The 21,765-nt window shown below is 31.4% G+C and overlaps 2 protein-coding genes across 6 annotated transcripts; one reads left to right on the plus strand and one right to left on the minus strand.

Annotated features, from left to right (window-relative positions):
- The first annotated feature begins 377 nt into the window (after positions 1-377).
- LOC7477690 (aldehyde dehydrogenase family 7 member B4) lies at positions 378-6,947 on the plus strand. 4 transcript variants are annotated; one of them, XM_052451698.1, is made up of 16 exons: positions 378-542; positions 1,164-1,300; positions 1,545-1,631; positions 1,824-1,955; positions 2,118-2,190; positions 2,474-2,496; positions 2,583-2,646; positions 3,359-3,404; positions 4,071-4,251; positions 4,699-4,875; positions 4,967-5,135; positions 5,313-5,449; positions 5,694-5,791; positions 6,128-6,277; positions 6,460-6,526; positions 6,643-6,947. In XM_052451698.1, exons 2-15 carry the CDS (start codon positions 1,166-1,168, stop codon positions 6,512-6,514), a joined length of 1,527 nt encoding a protein of 508 aa, XP_052307658.1. In that variant the 5' UTR covers positions 378-542; positions 1,164-1,165; the 3' UTR covers positions 6,515-6,526; positions 6,643-6,947. The 4 variants fall into 4 exon arrangements, with proteins under 4 accessions (XP_052307658.1, XP_052307659.1, XP_052307661.1 ...); XM_052451699.1 differs by having other exon boundaries at positions 390-546; XM_052451701.1 differs by having other exon boundaries at positions 401-672.
- Positions 6,948-18,850: 11,903 nt separating this feature from the next.
- LOC7478198 (uncharacterized) lies at positions 18,851-20,669 on the minus strand. 2 transcript variants are annotated; one of them, XM_024598363.2, is made up of 2 exons: positions 20,330-20,669; positions 18,851-19,676 (listed from the first exon to the last, which is right to left on the minus strand). In XM_024598363.2, the coding sequence occupies exon 2, from the start codon at positions 19,663-19,665 to the stop codon at positions 19,162-19,164; it is 504 nt and encodes a 167-aa protein (XP_024454131.1). In that variant the 5' UTR covers positions 19,666-19,676; positions 20,330-20,669; the 3' UTR covers positions 18,851-19,161. The 2 variants fall into 2 exon arrangements, with proteins under 2 accessions (XP_024454131.1, XP_002303236.1); XM_002303200.4 differs by having other exon boundaries at positions 20,239-20,666.
- Positions 20,670-21,765: the final 1,096 nt, after the last annotated feature.

A 21,765-nucleotide genomic window follows, 5' to 3' on the forward strand; every position in this document is an offset into this window, starting at 1 on the left:
TCTTTTTAATTAATCAATTTAATTATCACACTTTTATGATACGACCTTGCAGCCAGACCTACATCCCATGCTATCAAGTCTGATATTGCAGTCAAATTCACTTAAACCTGGGTCATGTAAGTTTAATGTTATTATTAATATTATAAATATTACTCTTAGATTAGACGTTACAGATAAATCCAACACTCTTGGTATAGTTTTGCTGAAAAACCTAACCCTTTTAAATCTTAATTTTTTAAATATTTTTTATACAAAATAAATTAACATCACACACACGTGTCATGTAACTAAGGTTAATTTAAATTACGTGTCTCTCTCTCCCTCTCTTTCTTTTTGTTGTTTTGGTATGAAGTAATTGTAGTCTCTGCTCTAGCTATATATAGAGTTACTGACAAGTCAGAGGCACCACGCTCTCTCCTCACTCCTCTTCTTTCTCTCTTCCATTCCGTTACACAATCAATCAATCAAACAAAAGTGAAAGCATTAAGCATTTCGTCAGTACCCTCTTCCCATTCCAGAAAACACAACCACCACCAATTAAAGTCGGTATTTTTCCTTACCATACAATTTTATTTTTCTTTCTGATCCTTCATTCCACACACACCTGCATCAACCCCCACTGTCTTTTCCCCCCCTTTCTTTTGGTTTGGAAGACATTAAAACGAAAGGATCGCAAGTAAAGATTGAATGAAAATAAAAATCTTGATTTGTGTTGCTTTTTTTTTCTCTCTTGTTTGTGTTTTAGGCATGGTTTTGTTCTTCTTAGATACTCTGATTTCGCAACCAACTGGAAATATGTCAACTTGTTGTGATTGGTTGTGGTTATTGCTATATGTGCTCTCATTTTCTCATCATCTGCTTGGTTTCAAGGAAAATATTTTCAAAATCTTGGATTTTGTAGCTTAAAATTTTCTGTTTTTGGAACCCTGATTTATTTTTGTGTCTAGTTGCTGATAAAGTTTAGAATTTTAGAGGTAATCCCAGTTCCGAACCTTAATAATTAATGGAGAGCCTTAATACGTGTTTCACTTCTAAAAAAGAAACGAAAAGAATCGATAGCAATGATATGTTACATTCTAAAACCATGGGATGTTATAATTTTGAGTTTCAATTTGTGGTGTAATAATAAATTATTCATGTATGTTTTTTATTTGTTTATGTAGAGATGGGTTTTGCAAGGAAAGAGTATGAGTTTTTGAGTGAGATCGGGCTGAGCTCTCGCAATTTGGGTTGTTATGTAGATGGCACGTGGAAAGCAAATGGCCCTGTGGTCACCAGTGTGAATCCTGCAAACAATCAGGTTGTTCCTGATTCTTTTATCTATGTATAATATATACGTATCAGTGTGTGTATCATCAACGCTGCTGATTAGTGTATTCCTCTGTGTATTCGCATATATAAGTTGCTTTTATGCTGTGGTGCTAAGTTGCTATGAATCACAAATGAGGCCATTTGATGGGTACCATACCATGGAAGTTACTAATTCCTTGCCTTGCATCATCCTTCGACATTATGTTTAATCATTTCCTTTTTTATTGATTTAGGCTATAGCTGAAGTTGTGGAGGGTTCCATTGAAGATTATGAGGAAGGCATGCGAGCTTGCAGTGAAGCTGCTAAGATATGGATGCAGGCAAGTCTTTTTTTCCTTGCTGTAAACCCTATTAGAATTTTAGAATTTTTTGGTGACAAATGCATGAGTTGATACATCATATAATTCACTATTTTTGGAATATGCTTGCTTGGCGCTATTCTAGCTGATGCGAATGTTCTTTCTGTGATTGACTGCTGAGACCTCTCAATTCCTTGAATTATATTTTCTTAGGTTCCTTCTCCAAAGAGAGGTGAGATTGTCAGACAGATTGGGGATGCATTGAGAACTAAACTTCAGCAGCTTGGTCGCCTTGTCTCACTCGAGATGGGAAAAATACTCCCTGAAGGAATAGGGGAAGTTCAAGTATGTTACCTAGCTTACTTTGCTAATTCTTTAGTTATTTGTGTATAGGATGTTCTTTTCACTTGTTGTGAAACCGGTTTTTCTGATTTATTATTCATGATATGTCTTGTTCTTTGATGGGCTTTTTTTTTTTTCTTAACTTTGTAAGCACCAATTTTGCAGGAAATAATTGATATGTGTGATTTTTCTGTGGGCTTAAGTAGACAACTGAATGGATCAGTGATACCTTCAGAACGTAAGCTCAATGATTAGTTCTCACCATTCATGTATAATTCGTAGTAATTTTATCTTTCTCTCAGTTGCCTTTTCAAAATAATTTCAAGTTTATGTTTGAGTGCCATAGCTCAACTAGGTGCAGAATGTTGTGGATAATGCTGGAATTCAGGCATTTAGCAGAAGCTGTCATTATATATATATATATATATATATATATATATATATAAAAGTCTAGAAATTGGATATATTCTTGTGTTTTCTATATTTTAGTCCTGGAATAATTCATATTGATCTGTTAACAGGTCCAAATCATGCAATGTTGGAGGTATGATCGCCTCTACTTTTGGATTCAAATCAGTACAGTAATTCTTTTAATATTGTTGACATTTTCAACATTTTTCTTGTGCATAGATGTGGAATCCTCTTGGAATCGTTGGTGTGATTACGGCTTTCAACTTCCCATGCGCTGTTCTTGGTGAGTGCTATATCCTGTTTTATAAAAATCAGCTTTATAAATAATCCAGAAAAACACACTTTTACATTTTGCAATAAACAATAGGCTGTATAAAACTATCCTGAACTTTCAATCAACAAGAACTTAGTCCCGAACCTTGTTTTAATCTGATTTAAGTCCGAACCTTGTTTTAATCTGCAATGCCATCCTTCCATCCAATTTGTTAAGCTAATTAAGTTTTGAATTTTGTTCTTCTGGGTTTTAATCCACTTGTCTCTTTATAAAGGGTGCACATGCAGTCAATCTTAACTAATTGGCGGTAACATGGATTGAGGGATGATATTGACAAAATAGAAAGGTTAAGACCTAAATCAGATTAAAACAAGGTCAGGGACTAAGTTTCTGTTGATCGAAAGTTCAGGGTAGTTTTTGACCAATTAACCTAAACAATATACATGAAGATATATCCAATGTCTGGATCCAAGAGTGTTCATCTTCAAAATTGTAGTTATTTCTTCTGTCAGTAGTACTTTTCTTAATGGTTATGAGCATAATTTTGGATGCTTTTCTTTCAATCCTGACTGATAAAGTAGTGCAATTTGAGTAGTATTGGAAACCGTTGCTGGTATTGTACCTCTCTTGCATCACAATATTTTCACTATATTTGTTTTTCTCAAGTTATCAGATGGCTTTCTTCCAGTTGTGTGATGAAATTTATACTGCTGTTCTGCAGGATGGAATGCTTGCATTGCACTAGTCTGTGGCAATTGTGTTGTCTGGTAAGTCATACCTATCTTGGCTGGGACACTATGCTTTATGACATTCTTAGATGGTGTAATGTATGTACCGCAGTTATTTCTTTTTATTAAATGTGTAATTCCAGCTTTCTCAGCTCATAATAATATGTCAATTTCAATCAAATACTTAGAGCATTTTTCTTTTCCTTTGTCTCCATTATGTAGATTATTATGCCATCCTGAAAGTTTTACGTTTCAGTAACTTATTGGTGGACCACTAGCCCATTGTTGATTGTCTTCCTTGAGCTGTATTATAGAAAGATCAATGAACTGTTTTATGTTGGTCTGTTCTCCTGCAAATGATTAAAAATGGGCTGCATGGAACTCATTCTCGCAGTGGTTTCTGAAAGGTGTCATATTTAAGTGGCCTCTCCTTTTAGATTAACTAATAGTTGAAAACTGGAAGTAAAATTTTATTTTTGCTCTTTAATCAAATAGATTACTTGGGTTCAATGTCTGATCTGCATCTTGTCTTAGAAGAGATATTGGACTGCTAAGCTTTTTCTGCATCCCTTATTGGCATACTAGTTCCACTTCAACCTCATTTCATAGCTTCTCGTTGTGATTATATTTCTTGGTTAGAAATATAGCTTACAAAAAATTTGCTTGTGCTTGACTTTTAATCAAACTTTTCATCCTTAATTATAGGAAAGGTGCACCGACAACTCCTTTGATTACCATTGCAATGACAAGGCTAGTAGCTGGGGTGTTAGAGAAGAATAACTTGCCTCCTGCAATTTTTACATCTTTTTGTGGTGGTGCTGATATTGGTCAAGCAGTAGCAAAAGATACACGAATTCCTCTGGTTTCTTTCACTGGCAGTTCGAAGGTGTTTAATTGTTTCATTAGAAAATATTGATTGTTCATCATCTGTACTGAAAGAGAGACTCTTCTGTTCATGGTCAAATTATTTGCCCTGTTTTATCTATAGGCTACTCTCCTCATTCATTATATTCTAAGGCTGCCTAATATATTGGTCTTATTTCTTTAGTCTTGCTATAATTATCCACTGCATGTATTCAATGATGAATTTTGATTTATATTGTTTCTGCCCATGCTGAATAATTACTGTTTTTTGTTTTTTTACTGAGAATTTGGTTTATCCAATCAATTATTTTTCCTGCATATTCTCTAATTTCTTATACAGCTGTTTGAATTTTGTCTTGGTTCATATAGATTTTTCCGAGAACATGTACAAATCCCCTCTTATAGAAGGGGAAATTTTAATAATTATCTTATCGTGCATATTTCTAACACACAAATACTAATTCTACAGGTGGGTCTAATGGTCCAACAGATAGTTAATCAGAGATTTGGTAAATGCTTGCTTGAGTTAAGTGGGAATAATGCTATAATAGTCATGGATGATGCTAACATCCAGCTAGCTGTTCGTTCTGTTATGTTTGCTGCTGTTGGGACAGCTGGTCAGCGTTGCACAACATGCCGCAGGCTGGTATCTAAAATCTGACTTTTCTTTGAAAATCCATGCATGGAATGACAGCCAAAATCACTCTTACCGAACAATTTTCTTGCTCATGTTGAAGCTTCTACATGAGAGCATATATCAGAGAGTACTTGATCAACTACTTGATGTGTACAAGCAAGTTAAAATTGGGGATCCATTGGAAAAAGGCACCTTGCTCGGGCCACTGCATACTTCTGAATCAAGAAAGAGCTTTGAAAAGGGAATAGAGATAATTAAGTCCCAGGCATGTTGTTTTTTTCACTTATCTACTGTGGTTGTCCAGCTGTTCCAATATTTCAAACATAAACATTCCTTTTTACCTTTTTCCTTTTATGTTCCAAGTTCTCTTGGTTGAAAAATACTGGATATGCACAACAAATTAAGAAAAAAAAAAGTTAACTTGCTCACTTTCATTTTGCAGGGAGGTAAGATCATAACGGGTGGTTCTGTGATTGAATCTGAGGGGAATTTCGTGCAGCCCACAATAGTTGAGATTTCTCCAAATGCAGACGTTGTTAAAGAAGAGTTATTTGCTCCTGTTCTTTACGTTATGAAATTTCAGGTACCTTCTTCATCCATCTCTTTTCTTTGGTGAGGTTTTTTTTTTTTCTTTTATTTAACTGATTTTCTTTCTTTGGTGAGCTGTGAAGTACATAAGACTAATTTTTCTTTCTTTTCCCCCCTTTTGATAACCAATCACTACAGTTATTCCTGTAGTTATTTATATATGTGGTGTTTGTTAAATGATTAAGTTGCATTAGTTCATTTGTTGGGTTTGATTTCTGAAAGCTGAACCCTTTCTGCAGACTTTACAAGAAGCAATTGAAATAAACAATTCAGTTCCTCAAGGATTAAGTAGTTCTATTTTCACCCGCCAACCTGGAGTTATCTTCAAGTGGATTGGGTGAGTTTTTTCATAGCGATGTTTGTAGAGTGAATTATGTTTTTCAATGCCTCTTGTCATACTAAAAAAATCCTTAGATGTGAGTTATTTGATCACAAGTTTTGGATCCAAGTAAAATTATTTTGCTCCTGAAGTGTTTTCACTTCCAAGCAATTTCTGAAGGTTGTTTAGATTCCCATCCATCTTAATTCTCGACATAATAATCTTTACAAGAAATGACATCTTCATTGACATTTATTTAATTTCTTGTACGCAACTGAGTTCTTTAAAACAATTGTGTTCTATTCCTCTTTTGTTGCTTAGCTAAGAAATCTTTCACCTGGTTACCGAATGCAGGCCTCAAGGAAGTGATTGTGGTATTGTGAATGTAAATATACCAACAAATGGTGCTGAAATTGGTGGTGCTTTTGGTGGAGAAAAGGCTACAGGGGGTGGCCGTGAAGCAGGAAGTGATTCTTGGAAGCAATACATGAGACGCTCAACTTGGTAAATCTAAGAACCATTAACCTTACTTTGATTTCTCTGCTGTGTGCTCGAATCGAATTCTAGCCTTTTTCATGTCGGGAAAACCACATGGAACCCTTTTTTCTCAACAAAAAATAAAAATAGCAAATAAATAAAACCTCCAATAAAATCGCTGCTGATCTTTTATTTTAATCATTTGACAGTACGATCAATTATGGGAATGAGTTACCACTGGCACAAGGAATCAATTTTGGGTAGACACGCATCCAGGTCCAGCATTTCCACTTGTCTAGTAAAGCAAAATTTCCTGTAGTATTCTTTGTTCTTACACTGTAAGAGCCATGTCATATTGCCATTTAGGTTGATTCTGTGCTTCTTGTGCACAGGTTCAAGAGCTGTTCTCCTCCCCTCTGGGTCTGTCATCATTTGCTGGCCTGAAATGTTCTAGCAGAGCAATGGTGAAAGACCTTCCTGTTTACAAACAGCCTTTCTCTGGATTAATGATATTTACCGACAACCCAAAATAAAAAAGTTGCCCCTCAAAGAATAAAGAAAATTGATGTTTCATTATAGCCATTCCTTGGTTGTAATTGTATAATACAATTTATACTTTCTCTGGACAGCTTGAATTAATGTTCTGTACAGTTAAGGTCTGCATTTCTATAATAATTCTCATTCTCCTTGTGCTTTACGATTAAAATATTTATTACCTCGTACCTTGCATGATTGGAATGGAATAAACCTTGTGAAAAGGGGAGATTTATAGTTCAAAAATTGCATTATAGGCGAGATTCTTGACTTATTGGGTTGGTCTGGGGACTTCTTTATCAACAACCAAAGGTCCAAAAGTGAGAAAGAGGAAACGAGAGAAATTGTTAAAGAGCGAAAGAGATATAAAAGCCAGGGATGAAATGGGGTCAAAAGAATGATTTGCAGAAGCAGATGATCATTGCAATGGGGAAGGTATTCAAGTACAGATAACAAGTCCACAGGGGCGGGCTACCTAGGTCATAATCGACTGCAAAACAAAAAATATCCTCGAAATCAATGTTGGGCATGTTCCATCTCTGCTTAGCTTCAACTCCGAGTCAAAGCGTAGATCTTCAGATCCCCGAGGGTACTTTGTCGGAGAAACCTTGACCAGATAATTATGAAAGAGATTTGGAAGACGGGCACGCTCATGAGTTTGTGTTGAAAAGCGAAGTTGCATTGAGTGTCGAAAACTCATTTCACCGTTGGGTCGAGCATGGTGACTTCATCCTCCATCAAAGTGCGCAGAGTTACCAACCATGGAAGAGCTTCATCGAGTGCCTCCGCCTGAATCCCGAACGGAAAATCCACCGAGGTATGACTTTACAAGGACATACAAATGGAAAACCTGTCGTCACTTCTCAAACAGTTGTCCCCATTGCCTCCTGGAATCCTACATTTTTATCTGGATTACCAAGACCATGAACATCCTCGTTAATTCTATCATCATGCCACTCTCATATAATTTTCAACCCAATGGATTACCGAAGTTGTTTAAAAAATCTATTATGTTCTTAAATATTTCATTTCAATATTTTTTAAACTTTTTAAAACAACTTAATTGAAAAAAATATTTTCTTTATAGAACATATACTAAAATGATATTAAAAAGTCTAGAAAAATCGTACCTTGAAAAATAATTATATTTATAATTATAACAGTAACTAAAAGACATAGATTGTGAATTCAATATCTACCACTGTATAGAACATTTTTTTATTGAAAAAAAAATCTTTGGGTCCTTTAATTTTTTTTTTCAATTACATCCTTTACTATTAAATTAATTAAAAATTATGCTTCATAATTTTTTTATAAAGAATCATAGTCTCAAAAAAATAATAATCTAGTGAATAGTATCTTGTAAGGTGGAGAATATTGGATTCACAACCTCTTTTAGCTATTGTTCAAAAAATTTATTATTTAATATTCGATTAATTAAAAATTAAACTGTATAATTTATTTCAATTTATTTTTTATAAAATTATCATGATTTTAAAACATTATTTTAGTGAGAAATGTGTTGTAAGGTAGTGAATAGTGAATTCACAACCTCTAGTTATTGTTAAAAAAAAAAGTTCTAACATGTGGTGGTCCTCGATATTGTGAAAAACAAATTCTGATTTTATTTTTTGCAAAAGGTTAGAAAAGAGGGATTGAAATTGAAAGTGAAGAGAATTGATGATCCTTTTTTTTTAAATAAAAGAATGTGTCAGAGCTTTTTGATAAATTTTGCCTTAAAGATTTTTTTCAATATTTTTGGTCCTTTTAGTTTGACAATTATACATTTTAGTCTAAAATTTTATTTTATTCACATATCACTCCATGATTTTGAGAGAGGTGGTAGTCAAAAAATAATAAAGGAGAGATAAAAAGATTGACAGGTTTGATTCCATTGATAAAAAAGGATAAATTTAGTATTAAAGTGTTTCTCTTGACAAGAAAAATACCATTGAGGTGTGTTTAAACTTTACAAAACTAAAAGAGGTTGTGAATTCATTGTTCATTGGAAATGTGTTTTTTTTTTTCTTTATTTTGTTTACTTTGATTTTTTTTCAGTTTCATTTTTCAATATTAAGTTGATTAGAAATTAAATTTCATAAATTCTTTCAATCTTCTTTCTATGAGGATATCATAGTTTTTAAAAAAAAATCCCGATATTGAGTTAATGCTTGATTTTATATTAAAAAAATCATTTTATTGTTAAAAGAGATTGAAAATAAGAGGATCAAAATTGAAAAGTAGCAGCTTTTTTTTAAAAAAAAAAAAACAATTGTGGTGTATGTGCTTTTTTGATAATTTGTTCCTTTAAGTTATTTTCAAACTTCTTTTCGTTCATATAGAAGAGAAGAGTCATATCTAGGTCTAGGTGTTTTTGAGCTTCTATGATGACGGAAAAAAGTGGATCAGGGTTGGAGGAAATTTTTTCTAGATTGATTTTGCAATTTTGAACTGATATGGGAGTTTTTTGAGTTTATAAATTAGTTTACTTAGATTATAAGATTGTTTTTTTTAAGTATTTTTAGATAAAAATAGTTTAAAATTTGCTTTTTATGGTCCAAAAAACACCAATTGATTTTTTAGTTACCTCTCCGATGATTGAAAATTGGGCATGTAAATAATTTGTTGTCTATTTTTTTATATAAAAAAAACAAAAAATAAAAAAACTCAAATACGTAGGCATAAGCTACTTATGTGGACGTGAGACGTCATTTTTGCCTTTACATTGTCATATTGGATTGCAAATATTTCCTGTATGAATAATAATATTATTATCTTGCTTAGAAGTGAATGGAGATCTGCTTAGTTGTCTTCTACCTCATTCATGCAGCTGTCTTCTTCTACCCTTTGTTTAGAAATGGAGTAATATGTTGCTTAACTCTTTGCTTTATACAAATCTGATCTGGGAATAGTAAAACAATAATTGAGAAAGAAACACAAAAACCGTAAGTGGATATCACCATCACCCTTTCCATTACATGGTCAAAGATAGCAGGCCCTGGAAGTCTGATTCCATTAATTCAGCGAGCGCAAGGCATCGGCCTCCAGTTCTGCAGGCCACATTTCCTTCTTTCTTTCTTTTTAAGTTTCTAATGGTAGTTCCTCGCAAACCCTCTCAATCTAATGGAGACGCAGAAAAGGAATATTACCAACTTTTTTCACCGCCTTCATGGCCCTGCAGGTCCCAAGTACTGAGCTGCCACTCCTCTCATGAGTACCAAAATAAGATGACTTGAAGATGTTGCATCTGTCTATTTTTTGACTTTGTGAGCTTCGTCTAATAATGTTCAATCAAGTAGAAACAATGGAGTATGCAGGACATCTTTCCCTATCGTGTAACTTTATATTACTGCGCATAGTTTTCTACAGGAGTACTGTTAGATTAAGCTTGTTTCCTGTAAGTTTAAAATTTAGTAGAGATAAAAAGTTGGGAAAGCTTTCATATAATGCCCAAAAGTTTCTAGTCAGGATTTGCAATATTCCTATAAATTATGAAATAGGATTTATGTGAGGTCCTTTCACAGAATTTTATATTCTTGTGCTTTTTGTTTTTCTTATACTCCTTCTGTCTATATCAGTTGGTATCAGAGTCTAATGATCTCAAGTTATTACTTGTTATGTGCTATAATCCCGTGTTATTTTGTTTGTCGCGAGCTGCTAAATAATCATGGCTGGAAGAGGTCGCAAAGCAAACATGTTCAGGAAAAAAAAAAAAAGAGATTCCTCTCGGGAGATAAATGTTCAGGAATTGATGATAGAAGATACGCATAGACAAATTATGGAATTGAAAAGACGTGTTCGGGTGATAAAAAGACATGCGGGGACATATTTAGAAATTAACTTGTCAATTAACGGAGGTGAGGAGCCTGAGGGATCCTAAGAAGAATGATCATGAACCCATGGCTAGTTTTGAAAACTCGTTTCAAAAGCATGAGCAGGTGAGACAACTTCTTGAGCGAGATGACTATCGTGAAGATTTTGGTTATCCTATTTATGGTAAGATAGATATGGATTGATATTCTTCAGTAATTTATGATTTTTATTTTGATGATGATAATATTAATGATGATATCATTGACAATGTCCTTGTTGATAACTTAGAGGTTGAGTGCAAAGAAAACATGTAAGGTGCTCAACAAAAAAAATATTATTGATTTAAATTATGCTGATACTTTTGATTGCAAGTTTGTTATTATAAAAAATGTAAATGTATTTAAAGGTTATATGAATACTACACATATTTATGAAGCAGGGTTGATGTTTGCAATTTGTTACTCTAGAAGTCAATGGAATAGAGAAATAATTTGTCAATTGTTGTTTTTTATTTAAGTTTTAAGAAAGTCGATACCTAAAATTGTTATACACTTGAAGCAAACAAAGAAAAAGAGTTGAAGAAATTTGATTGGACATCCACAAGATTAAAACAAGTGTAATTTGAACTCGGTGACATTCTTTCTAACCCGGAAAGACTAATGTAGGAGATTTTTATCATAACACATAGCTTTATATTATTGGACATAATTTTTAATCTCATCGTTAGATCAGACTAAAATTCTAAAGTGCATGTTTTTCTATAAAGTTGAAATTTAGTAGAAATCAAAGATTCAGAAGGCTTTCAAATAATACCAAGAAGTTATCGTTAAAGATTTTAAATATTTTTTTAGTTTATTTATGATTCCTTGTTTTATTTAGTTTAGAACTCTTCTATTATTATTTTTTAATTTTGTTTAGGATGTTTTTTCTAGTCTGTTTAGGACTTTTATATTTTTTTTATATATTTTTTTTTTGTTTTACGGTAAACAGTTTAGAAAGACATATATATATATATATATATATATATATATATATATATATATATATATGCCTGTAGGGGTTGCTTTTGACGCTGTATATATATATATATATATTTCTTGGGGACTCCCGAGTTTTTAATATATAAGATTTAAATAATTTGTTATAAAGTTTGAATAGTTAATTTCTCTATTTTCAAATTTTGTAAAAAAAATAATTTAATACAAATTAAAAATATAAAACTTGTTTGTCGTTCAATAGATAATATAATATCAAGTGATTCAGGATACAACATCCACACACACATATACAATTATATAATTCATACAGCAAAACTTCATTTTTTTTTTCAATGCATGTGAATAGAAGTTTTATAAATAAACTAAGTTATTTCAATTTTTTAAAAAAATTAAATGTTAGTTTGATTAAAAAAATATAAAATATAAAATACAAATATTATAATAACTAATAAATATTACTTTTTCATTTTAATTACTAGCATTACAAATTTGATTATAATAAAGAATAAATATTATTTGAAGTTTTGTTTTGATTACTAATGTTTATTAAGTATATATAATTGAAAACTCTTTAAATATCTTAAGAGAAAATAAAACTTGATAAATCATTGAATGTTATACTCTAATATTTATATTTTAATATCACAAATTGAAGTATGGTATTAACTCTGTGATTAAAGGAGTCTTTTTTTCAAAACAAAATATATTTTATTCATGGGATATGAATGACGTATATGATGTAAATTGACGCTTTATGTAGGGTATAATTAAATTTTATATGAAAATATTAGCTTAGCATAATTTATTAATAGTCATGAATATTTTTATTTTGAATTTTAATATTTAAATTATATGTAGCTTGAATATAAATTAATTCACATGCATGTAAAATGAACATTTCTGTTTAAAGGAGATGTTTAATATTAGTAGACTTTGTCAAAATGAATAATAAAACTATTGTGAATTATTTCATTCAAAAGTTAAAAGTTACCAAGACAATAAACAAAGATCTACCACAGAAAAAATAACAAATAATTAGATATAATAATTTAATAAATTTTAATATATTCAAACTTTCATATTGCTTTTTATGTGCTTTTTAAAAAAATATATTTAAAGTTTGATGGTCTAAATAAAGTACTATACTGGTCTGGGATTGACTTAAAAGAGATTATTGTGTGTTATAAATAGGTGTATAATTAGAAGAAAAAAAATATTAGTATATTTTTAGAAAATATTATTGAGCATATATTGTAAGAATTATACTATACTGGTACCCTTTCTTATTTAAAAACAGAAGTAGGATTATATATTTGTATTAAGATAAATTACAAAGTTAGTATTGAGTTAAAAAAAAATGATACGGTATTACTGTGAATTGCATTGTTCGTTATAGTGTAATCCTGGTTTTGCCCTTCTTACACAAAATAAATTAACTAGTTATTAGGGGTAATTAAGATAATTTTTTTCATGGGATATAATCATCATTATCATATTTATCGAAAGCAAATAGGTCTTATAACATTTTAGATGTACAATGAAATGATTTAAATACCTTTAAAGCCAATTTTTTTTAAGCTGAGATCCAGAGGCTTTTCAGTCTTTTTACTTTTCTTTAGCACAATAAATAACTTTATTATCCTTAAAATTAAAAAAAAATAGCTTCAATATGTATTTTTCATATTTTTTTTCATGCTTTTTTCGTTATAACTAATTTGAAAGAGGGGGAATTAATCTTTTAACAAATAAAGAATTACAATAAAAAGAAAAGGTGGTCAAATCATGCAGCGCACATGCTAACGAGTGGACGCTGCCCTCGCTTTTCGGGAGGTGTGTGTGGCATCGTAAGGCGGCTAAAAACATTAAATCATCATGTCATCCAAAGCATCCAATGACAGTGCAATTAATGGGGAGGTGCATGTGATGAGATTCGCGACAGTGAAATATTTTTCTCCTCCAAATATTAAATGATGGGATCGGGAAAAAACCAAATGAAAGAATTAACCCAAAAAAACAACAATGAATGACAAATAAAAATACTTGAGATAACTAAGGTTATTTTCAAGACCAATGAAAGATTCTACATAAAGCAAATAAATAAAAAGAACAAAACCTAATCTCCAATTAAATAGATGTTAAAGGATGAAAAAAAAAATTAACTTAAACAAAGGAAGATAAAAACAACGCAAACTCATAAAATTATCTTTAAAACTCATAATCCGTGAAATCCTGGATTCGGGTTCAATCAAGAAGAAGCTTAATTTTCAACAAAAATTGAATGATGAAATTGTGAAAAAATATATATCAATTTAAGAAACTTTTCAAAGTAGTAGTAGTAGTAGTAATAATAATAATAATAATAATAATCAAAAGAATGGAGATCAGATTTGATAGAAAAAAAAAATCCAAGTAGGATGAAATTGTAAAAAATAACAATTTAAAAAATTATCCCAAGCAATCAAAAGAATGAGAACCAAGTTTGAAAGATAAAGAAAATGAAATGGGTGAAATTAAAAAAGAATTATAATTTTATAAATTATTCAAAATAAAAGAAATAGTAGTTAAAAAGACAAGGATCAAATGTTAAACAAAAATATTTTAAGAGGTTGGTTTGAATTTTTGAAGGGGTTGGTGCAAAATTCAAAGTGGATAGAGAGAAGAAAAAAAAAATAGAAAATGATCGCCGATGTCAAATCCGAGGTGCATTTGGATCCCATGCCACCTCATCACAAAGAAAGGGTCAAGACCTTTCAAATGCTTACTGGGAACGACAATGTTTAGTGATTGAACAGTCCCACACGCACCACTTAAAAGGCGTGAGAGCCATCTACCTATTGGCGTGTGTGTGGCAGACACCAACAAAGCTTTTCTTTTTTTAATATTAAACTTAATTAAAACATCGAAATGCCAAAATGAAAAAACCTAAACATCACTAAAGGATAGTTTTGTTAATTTTGTTAATTTTGAATCCAGTGGTAATTAATTGATTTAACTTTAATAAATATATAAAAACAAGACAAAAGCCCTTGGATTTTTAAGTATTTTAGTTGTTCTAAAAAATTAAAAAGATTAATCTACTTCCGAACAATTTGAAAAGAACATTGAATCATGATAAAAAGACCATTATGCTCCCAATTCCTAGCTCAACAGTTTTTTAAGCCAAGAGAAAATTTGCCAAAACACCATTCTATTGAATTATTGTTTATTGATTTGCGCTACGATGCCAGTTAGATCAAAAGTTTTTTTATCATAAAAAAATATTTGGGTATTGCTAATATTTTTTCTAGTAGAAAAAAAATTAAATCATGTGGATATTGATCTTATGTGACCCAATTGATTTGACAAGTTAAAAGGCAACTCAAACAACCAGTAAAAGCATGGTTTGACTCAAAATAAGCATTCAAGATGATGTTTTTTTATAACTATTGAGACGACAACGTATTAGATCGATTCGGGTCAATATGAGTTAACCTGTCAATCTGCATGTCGGATTACAAGACTATGATAACTCCATGGAAAGAAAATCAATATAGATTTTTAAAGTTTAACTTCCAATAAACTTAATGTTGAATGATGAAATTGAAAAAAAATAAACAAAGTCAACCCGAGTTAACCTATTAAACTTGCATCCTAAATCATGAGACTGAGATAATCCAATAGAAAGCAAATTGAAATAAATTACGAAACTCAATTTCCAATCAACTCAACGTTGAAAGATGAAATTGAAAAAAAATCAATTAAAAAAGAACACAAAAAACCAACTCGAGTTAACCCGAATTGATCTACCAAACTTGTGATCCGAGTCATGAGATGATAATAATTTCATAGAAAACAAACTGAAACAAATTATGAAATCTAATTCTCAATCAACCCAATGTTAAAGAATGAAACTAAGAGAAAAATAATCAATTAGGAAAATAGGGGGAACTCGAGTCAATCGAGTTAACCCGTCAAGCTCATTGTTCGGGTCATGAGATCAAGATAACTTTATAAAAAGTAAATTAAAAAAAATAATAAAGTTCAATAGTCAATAAAACTAATGTTGAAAGATAAAATTAAAATTAAAAAAAACATAGATTATAAAAAATAAAATATAGAAAGCCAAAGGAAGGAAAAAAGACAATTATAGTGAATAATATTTTATGATAAGAGGTATAGGGAAACCTTTTTATGTTTTAGGGGTTTTTTTTTTTTTTTTTGGTTAATGAAGCCTGAAATTAAAATTGAAAAAAATTAAATACAAAATTATAAAAATAAAATAAAAGGGCAAAGAAAAAGAAAAAAAAAACACTATTATAGTGAATAATAGTATTTTGGAATGAGAGATAAAGTTTTCTTTTAGTTTTTTTTAATTGTTAATGTTAACTATATTTTACCTTCTTTTTTTTCCTACATCACAAGGACACTAAAAACTCTAGTCTTTGGCGTTTGCAATATTCTCGAGATTTTGACAAGTTTGTCTATATAACCAAAGAAATTTATGCCAAATCACAAGTTCACAGTTGAAAATAGCGTATGAGAAAATCAATCAATGAAAGAAATATATGCAATGAGTAGTAGACATGATTCTCCATCTTACCAACCGAGCGCAGTTGCCCATCTCCAGAAACTTCTGCCTGGAAAGTCTCCTCTGTTTATCACCTGAGGCGACTGTCAATAGTGTTGCTGACTTAGTTGTCACTCACTCCTGTGTGCTGATCAGCTGTCTAATCCAGAACTCGAAGAATCGACGGTGCCTAAATCTCATGCTTCTGACATGACATTTCAACCTCCCTCCCTCTTTTTTTTTAACCCTTTCCTCGTAATCCAGATCTACTTACAAAGGTAATAACTCCAATTATGCACTTTTCACACGTTCAGTCACATTTTGTCGATCTAAATTGATCTTGCACCTTTAAATCTGTGCCATTTCTGTTCATCCTTTCCCGTGCCTCATGTATTTTAATTTTACCAGCCATTTCTGTTCATCACACGTCCAGATCTATTTCTATGCACATTTTAGTTTTACCACAATTTCAGCAAGATATATGTTTTGATTTTTGAATAGTTGCAGCCATGGCATGGAGAGCATGCGGCTCAATGCATGTCTATCCATGATCTTTTATTAGGATAAAGATTGAGACTTCAGTAGCATCTTTTCTTCTTCTTCTTCTTTTTATACACGTCTGTGATACTGACTTTAATATTAGCTGTAATGATTGACGGCTCAATAATTTGATTAGTACCTTTCATCAAAGCTAACCGAAATTATTTGATCCACTCTCATTTCTTTCTTTATACACCTTCCTATTCTTGAGAATAATGTTGTTGTTTATTTTTATCTTTAAGAAATAGCTTCTTCTTTTTCTATGTTCTATTTTCCAGTAATTAAAAACCTATATATATATATATATAGACACACATACACACACCTTCGCTAGTCATTGCTATAATTCCAGCCAAGTTCTGGTTCCTGTCAAGATCTTCATCCTTCGGTACCCAGAACGCTAAACTCAGCACAGATTTAAAGTAGGATTATAACTGTACTTGTGTGGAGTTCTTGGAATGAAATCGTCTTGATATGTATGAATTTGATAGAAGTGCGAGAATCTTACAAGATTTTTAATCTTTATGTTTTTGGGACAGGAATAGAACATTCTGAGTCACAGATTCCTTGATGATAGAAAGGATAAGTTACATGATTAAATAATAAAAAGCACTAAAGCATATTATCAATCTTCATTGTACTTCAAAACAGTGCTGTAATTCAATATCATAAAAAAAAGGTTGCATCTTGGTCTCAACCTAACTAGCTGTTTCACTGTCAAAAGATGAGAGGTGCTGAAAGTTGGGAAGATATGAATGACAAAATGGGCAATTAGCATATAACATGAAAAGAAATAGTGAATTAATATATCAATAAAAAGTTTTGTTAAAATAGTATACTTTTTAAAAGTAGTATTTCTAAATGGCAACATCACTTAATTAAAATTTTATTATTGTTTACAATTGCAATAAAATTTTAAGAAGGATGAACCGGCCGACCGGTTCATAATGGTCGTCAGTTAAATCAACCGAACGGTTAACACTGAAAAAGTTTTTGAGATTTTAACTAGAGTTTGTTTTTTAGTCTATAATTTAGATAAAAATATATATTTTAATTCATAGAATATATTTCAAAGAAAAGGTTTGTAAAATTATGATTTTTATGTGAATCTGTCAATCGGCTTATACAACAGGATCAATCAGTCGACCTTGATCATGAGATTTAGATATCCCCATAGAAAGCAAATCAAAATAAATTATGAATTTCAATTCTTAATCGACTTAGTGTTGATGAAATTAAAAAAAAATCAATTAAAAAAAGATATAAAAACAACCTGGACCAACTCGGGTTAACTCGTTAACCATTATTATCGAGTCATCAGGCAAAAATAATATAATAGAAAGTAAACAAAACAAATCATGAAGTCTAATTTCCAATGAATTTAATATTAAAAGATGAAATTGAAAAAAAATTAATTAAAAAAAAAACCTGAGTCAATTGAGTTAACTCGTTAAACTTGAAATCCATGTCATAAGAATATGATAAGTCAATAAAAAATCTAATATTAAATGTTAAAATAATAATAATAAAAGAAAAACATTGATTGAAAAAAAAATATTATTTTAATGAATAGTACTTCATGAGAAGAGATATAGAAAAACTATAATCAATCAAATATCTGAGTCAGTGGAGTTCACTTGTCAAATTCATAATTTATGTTAAAAAAAAATGGTAACTCAATAAAAAAAATTTAATATTAAAAAATAAAATTATATAAAAAGAAAATTAATTAAAAAAAGAGAGAAGAAATCACAGGCCTCTTTTAGTTTCTAGGTAATTAATAGAACAAGAATAGGTAATTAATAGAACAAGAATAGTTCACCCACGACGTCAACTTCCTTTCTTTCAGAAGAATCAAATAAAGAAAAGCCATTAGTGGAACCTGGAGCGCCGCGAAAGCACCAAAAAGTAGGTCTCCCACCATTAGAAGAATCGATCCATGCTAATCAAAGCCTTCTCTGGATCTATTCACAAACTCAATTTTCTTTCAATCTTTAATAATATCTCACCAACTCCAAACCAAATGATGAATTATGACAAGTATCATCCGGGGACCAAATTATATATTATGTTTCGATAATGTCTAGACATCAACACTAAATGGTCATCAAGCATTGTAACCATGGAAAGAAATAACGCACCAGCAATTCATTCCAAAGACACCAGACGTATCAAAATTGAGAAATATAATTTGGTAAAAAGAGGAAGGAAGCCATGGTTTTAAAAAGACAGATTACACAAGTACGTACAGCTGAAATATAAAGCTTCAGGAAAAAAGGGAGTTCCGTGATTTTTCTTGTGACAGGAAGTTCTGTATTTAACAACTATATAAGTAGCTAGATTAGGCACCTAACGTCAATCCTTTGATCTTTCTTATTTGCATGAAAATGGAATGTGTTTTTTTCTGTCTTTTTTTTTTCCAATAGCTTCATCACCATTTTATGAATCACCCCGTCTTCCACGATGCTCAGTATTATATATCAACCAGACAGAGCAGGGAAGCAACTTTCGGACCTAGCAAGTGCAGCGGCACGAATTGCTCCGTTCGTTTTGTTTGGACTACTTGGGGTTGACCTTAAACCTCTCGGAGAATCCAAGCTTCTTCTCAGGATTTGTCTCATGGCGGCTATCAAATGAGTTGTTGGATCAGGAGGTGGCCCTGAGGAAACAAACTTCTTGCAGAAGTTCATGTGCTTTGTCATTGCTTCTTCAGTGCTAATAAGCCTCTCAGTCCTTACAATTTCATATTTTATAGCCTCCGCACATAACCCACAAATCCATTTTCCATGATATCTTTCGCGTACTCTTTCAATGTATGCTGGTGTGCACTCTTCGATTAGGCCACAGCAATCACATTTGACTGACTCAACCTCTATCTGTGCAATGAGTTGTGTTGCTGTCGTTGCTGCAGCTGCAGCTGCTGCTGTTGCTTGTGTCTCTGGTGCTGAGACCACCATAGGGTCACTGATTATAGTAGTAGACATTGCCAATTACCCTATAAATCAACCAAAACAACATTAAACCATTAACAAAGGAGTACATGATTTCATTTCAATTCGGTTGCCAGCTACTTATTACATGATTGAGGTAATAAAATAGAGAGATGTGACCGTTCTGTTTTCAAATTATGATTTCTTAGCTTCTAAAACATGAAGAAATAAAAGAAATAAGTCATTATTATCACGCGTTCCGCGTAGAAAGCATAAAAAAAAAGTGTTGAAAAACAGTTGCACATAAAGGCAAAAAGAAAGCCTTTATGTCTGGTTTTTCTTTGATTCTCTGTTCACGGCAAACAGAACAGCAACATATTCATCATATAAATATGCCTTTAAAAACTCATCGCAAAGAAAAAAAAAAGACGAAGACGAAGACATTTGAAATGATCAAGAAAGATAAACTTAAATAAAAATGAAATAAAACAAAATAAGATTTTTCCCACTGAACAAAAACATTGAACAAAATCAAAGAAGAAAAACTTGCTTTGCATGAAAAAAAAAAATATATATATATATAGGGAAAAAAAATGAGAACAAAATTCTGATAAGAATAATTATTACCAGCAGAAGCAGAACAAACTAAAACCCCTTAGATGAAATTTTATTTTGTATGTTGTTTATAGCTATCTGCCTCTCTACTTCTGCTAGCTACCTTGGCTTTGGTAAATACTATCTCTCCTTTTCCCACTCTCCTTCTTCAACCTTCTCTTCTTCTTCAGCAAAGAAAACCTCACACATCAAATTCATTTCAAAAGAAAACTTCCTTCTTTCTCTAAAAAGAATAGAAAATCTTAAATTTGCATCAGTCAATCAAGAGCCCCTTTACTGTTCTTGATAACTTTCAAAGAGAGAACCCAAACCAAATCTTTAAAACCCAAGAGATTGCTTTTTGTTTCTCCTCCACAGAAAATACAAGAAAGAGAGAACACCAAGGAGAAGGAGGAGAAGTAAGGAAAAATATATTACGGGAAGAAAAAAAAACACCAATGATTGAAGCTTTAAAGAGTAACAATCCCACGTCGACAATTGATGCTGTCAGTGAATTCTGACCGTTGATTTGTTGATTGCCAGCTAAGCGTCTATCATGTTTATGAAGAGACGACTATTCTTGGCCTATTATGTGCTGTTTATGAGGTTTTTGCCTCTTCATCCTTGCATTTCCGAGTCCAATTATTACATGCCACGTGTTATGCACAAACGTGTAAGGTACCGGTCTGCCCTGGAGATATCCTTAACACACAAGTTGCTAGCTAATCAAGTAGTTAAGTTTTGTGTCTATCCAACAATGTGGTTTCAAGTTTCAACTGAGAGCTGTTGCTGATTCATTCCATTACTAATTTTGGGTGTGGGCAACTGGTAGATGGATTTTATTTATTTTAAAAAAAATATCATAGTTTGGTAAAACTTTTGGGACAATATTGCATATTAAAAAAATATTTAGAAAACATTTTAATTTAAACACAATTGATTTTCATAGTTTCGTTTTTATACATAACTATTGATTGTAATAACGGTTACGTTTCATAATATATTTTTCTACACAACTACTATTTGAAATAGTAATTGTTTATCGAATATTTCAAAATATTTTTCTTTTACATATTAATTAATCTCAATAAAAGTTAACCAAGAATTTTATGAAGATTCAATAGTCAAGAAAAAAAGAAGAGATAAGGTGACGTGGTATGAGAAAGAAATAGAAGAAGAAGAAAAAAGAATGAATGAATGAGTCACCAAAAACATATTGGAACTCTATTTTCGACACATCTAATACTGTTAGAAACATTTCGACAACACGATTCTAACTATTTCTTGAAAGAACACTACATGAGGTCGTGATTAACTTTAAATTAACCTAGAACAAAACCCCTAATAAATTACAACCATATTTGGTGGTCTTTTAATATGTGATTAGAATCGTCTCGTTGAGATCCAGAATTCATTTTTTATGTCATTTGCCAGAATCCACTAGGTTCTCCGAATATATGGTAACCTTACACGTTCAGAATTTGGTGGGCGAGATTAAGGTTGTTAAAAGGTTGTTTTTTTATATATGACATGAAAAATACAATGTAAAATTGAATTAAG

This window comes from Populus trichocarpa, chromosome 3, assembly GCF_000002775.5.
Source record: "Populus trichocarpa isolate Nisqually-1 chromosome 3, P.trichocarpa_v4.1, whole genome shotgun sequence".
NCBI classification, from domain to species: domain Eukaryota; kingdom Viridiplantae; phylum Streptophyta; class Magnoliopsida; order Malpighiales; family Salicaceae; genus Populus; species Populus trichocarpa.

Excerpts from the sequence above, each read along its gene's own strand:
- LOC7477690 (XM_052451698.1), top strand. The coding sequence starts at position 1,166 with ATGGGTTTTGCAAGGAAAGAGTATGAGTTTTTGAGTGAGATCGGGCTG. Across the intron at positions 1,301-1,544 it reads TGAATCCTGCAAACAATCAG|GCTATAGCTGAAGTTGTGGA; the intron begins GTTGTTCCTGAT and ends TTATTGATTTAG. Across the intron at positions 4,876-4,966 it reads GCACAACATGCCGCAGGCTG|CTTCTACATGAGAGCATATA; the intron begins GTATCTAAAATC and ends CTCATGTTGAAG.
- LOC7478198 (XM_024598363.2), bottom strand. The coding sequence starts at position 19,665 with ATGTCTACTACTATAATCAGTGACCCTATGGTGGTCTCAGCACCAGAG.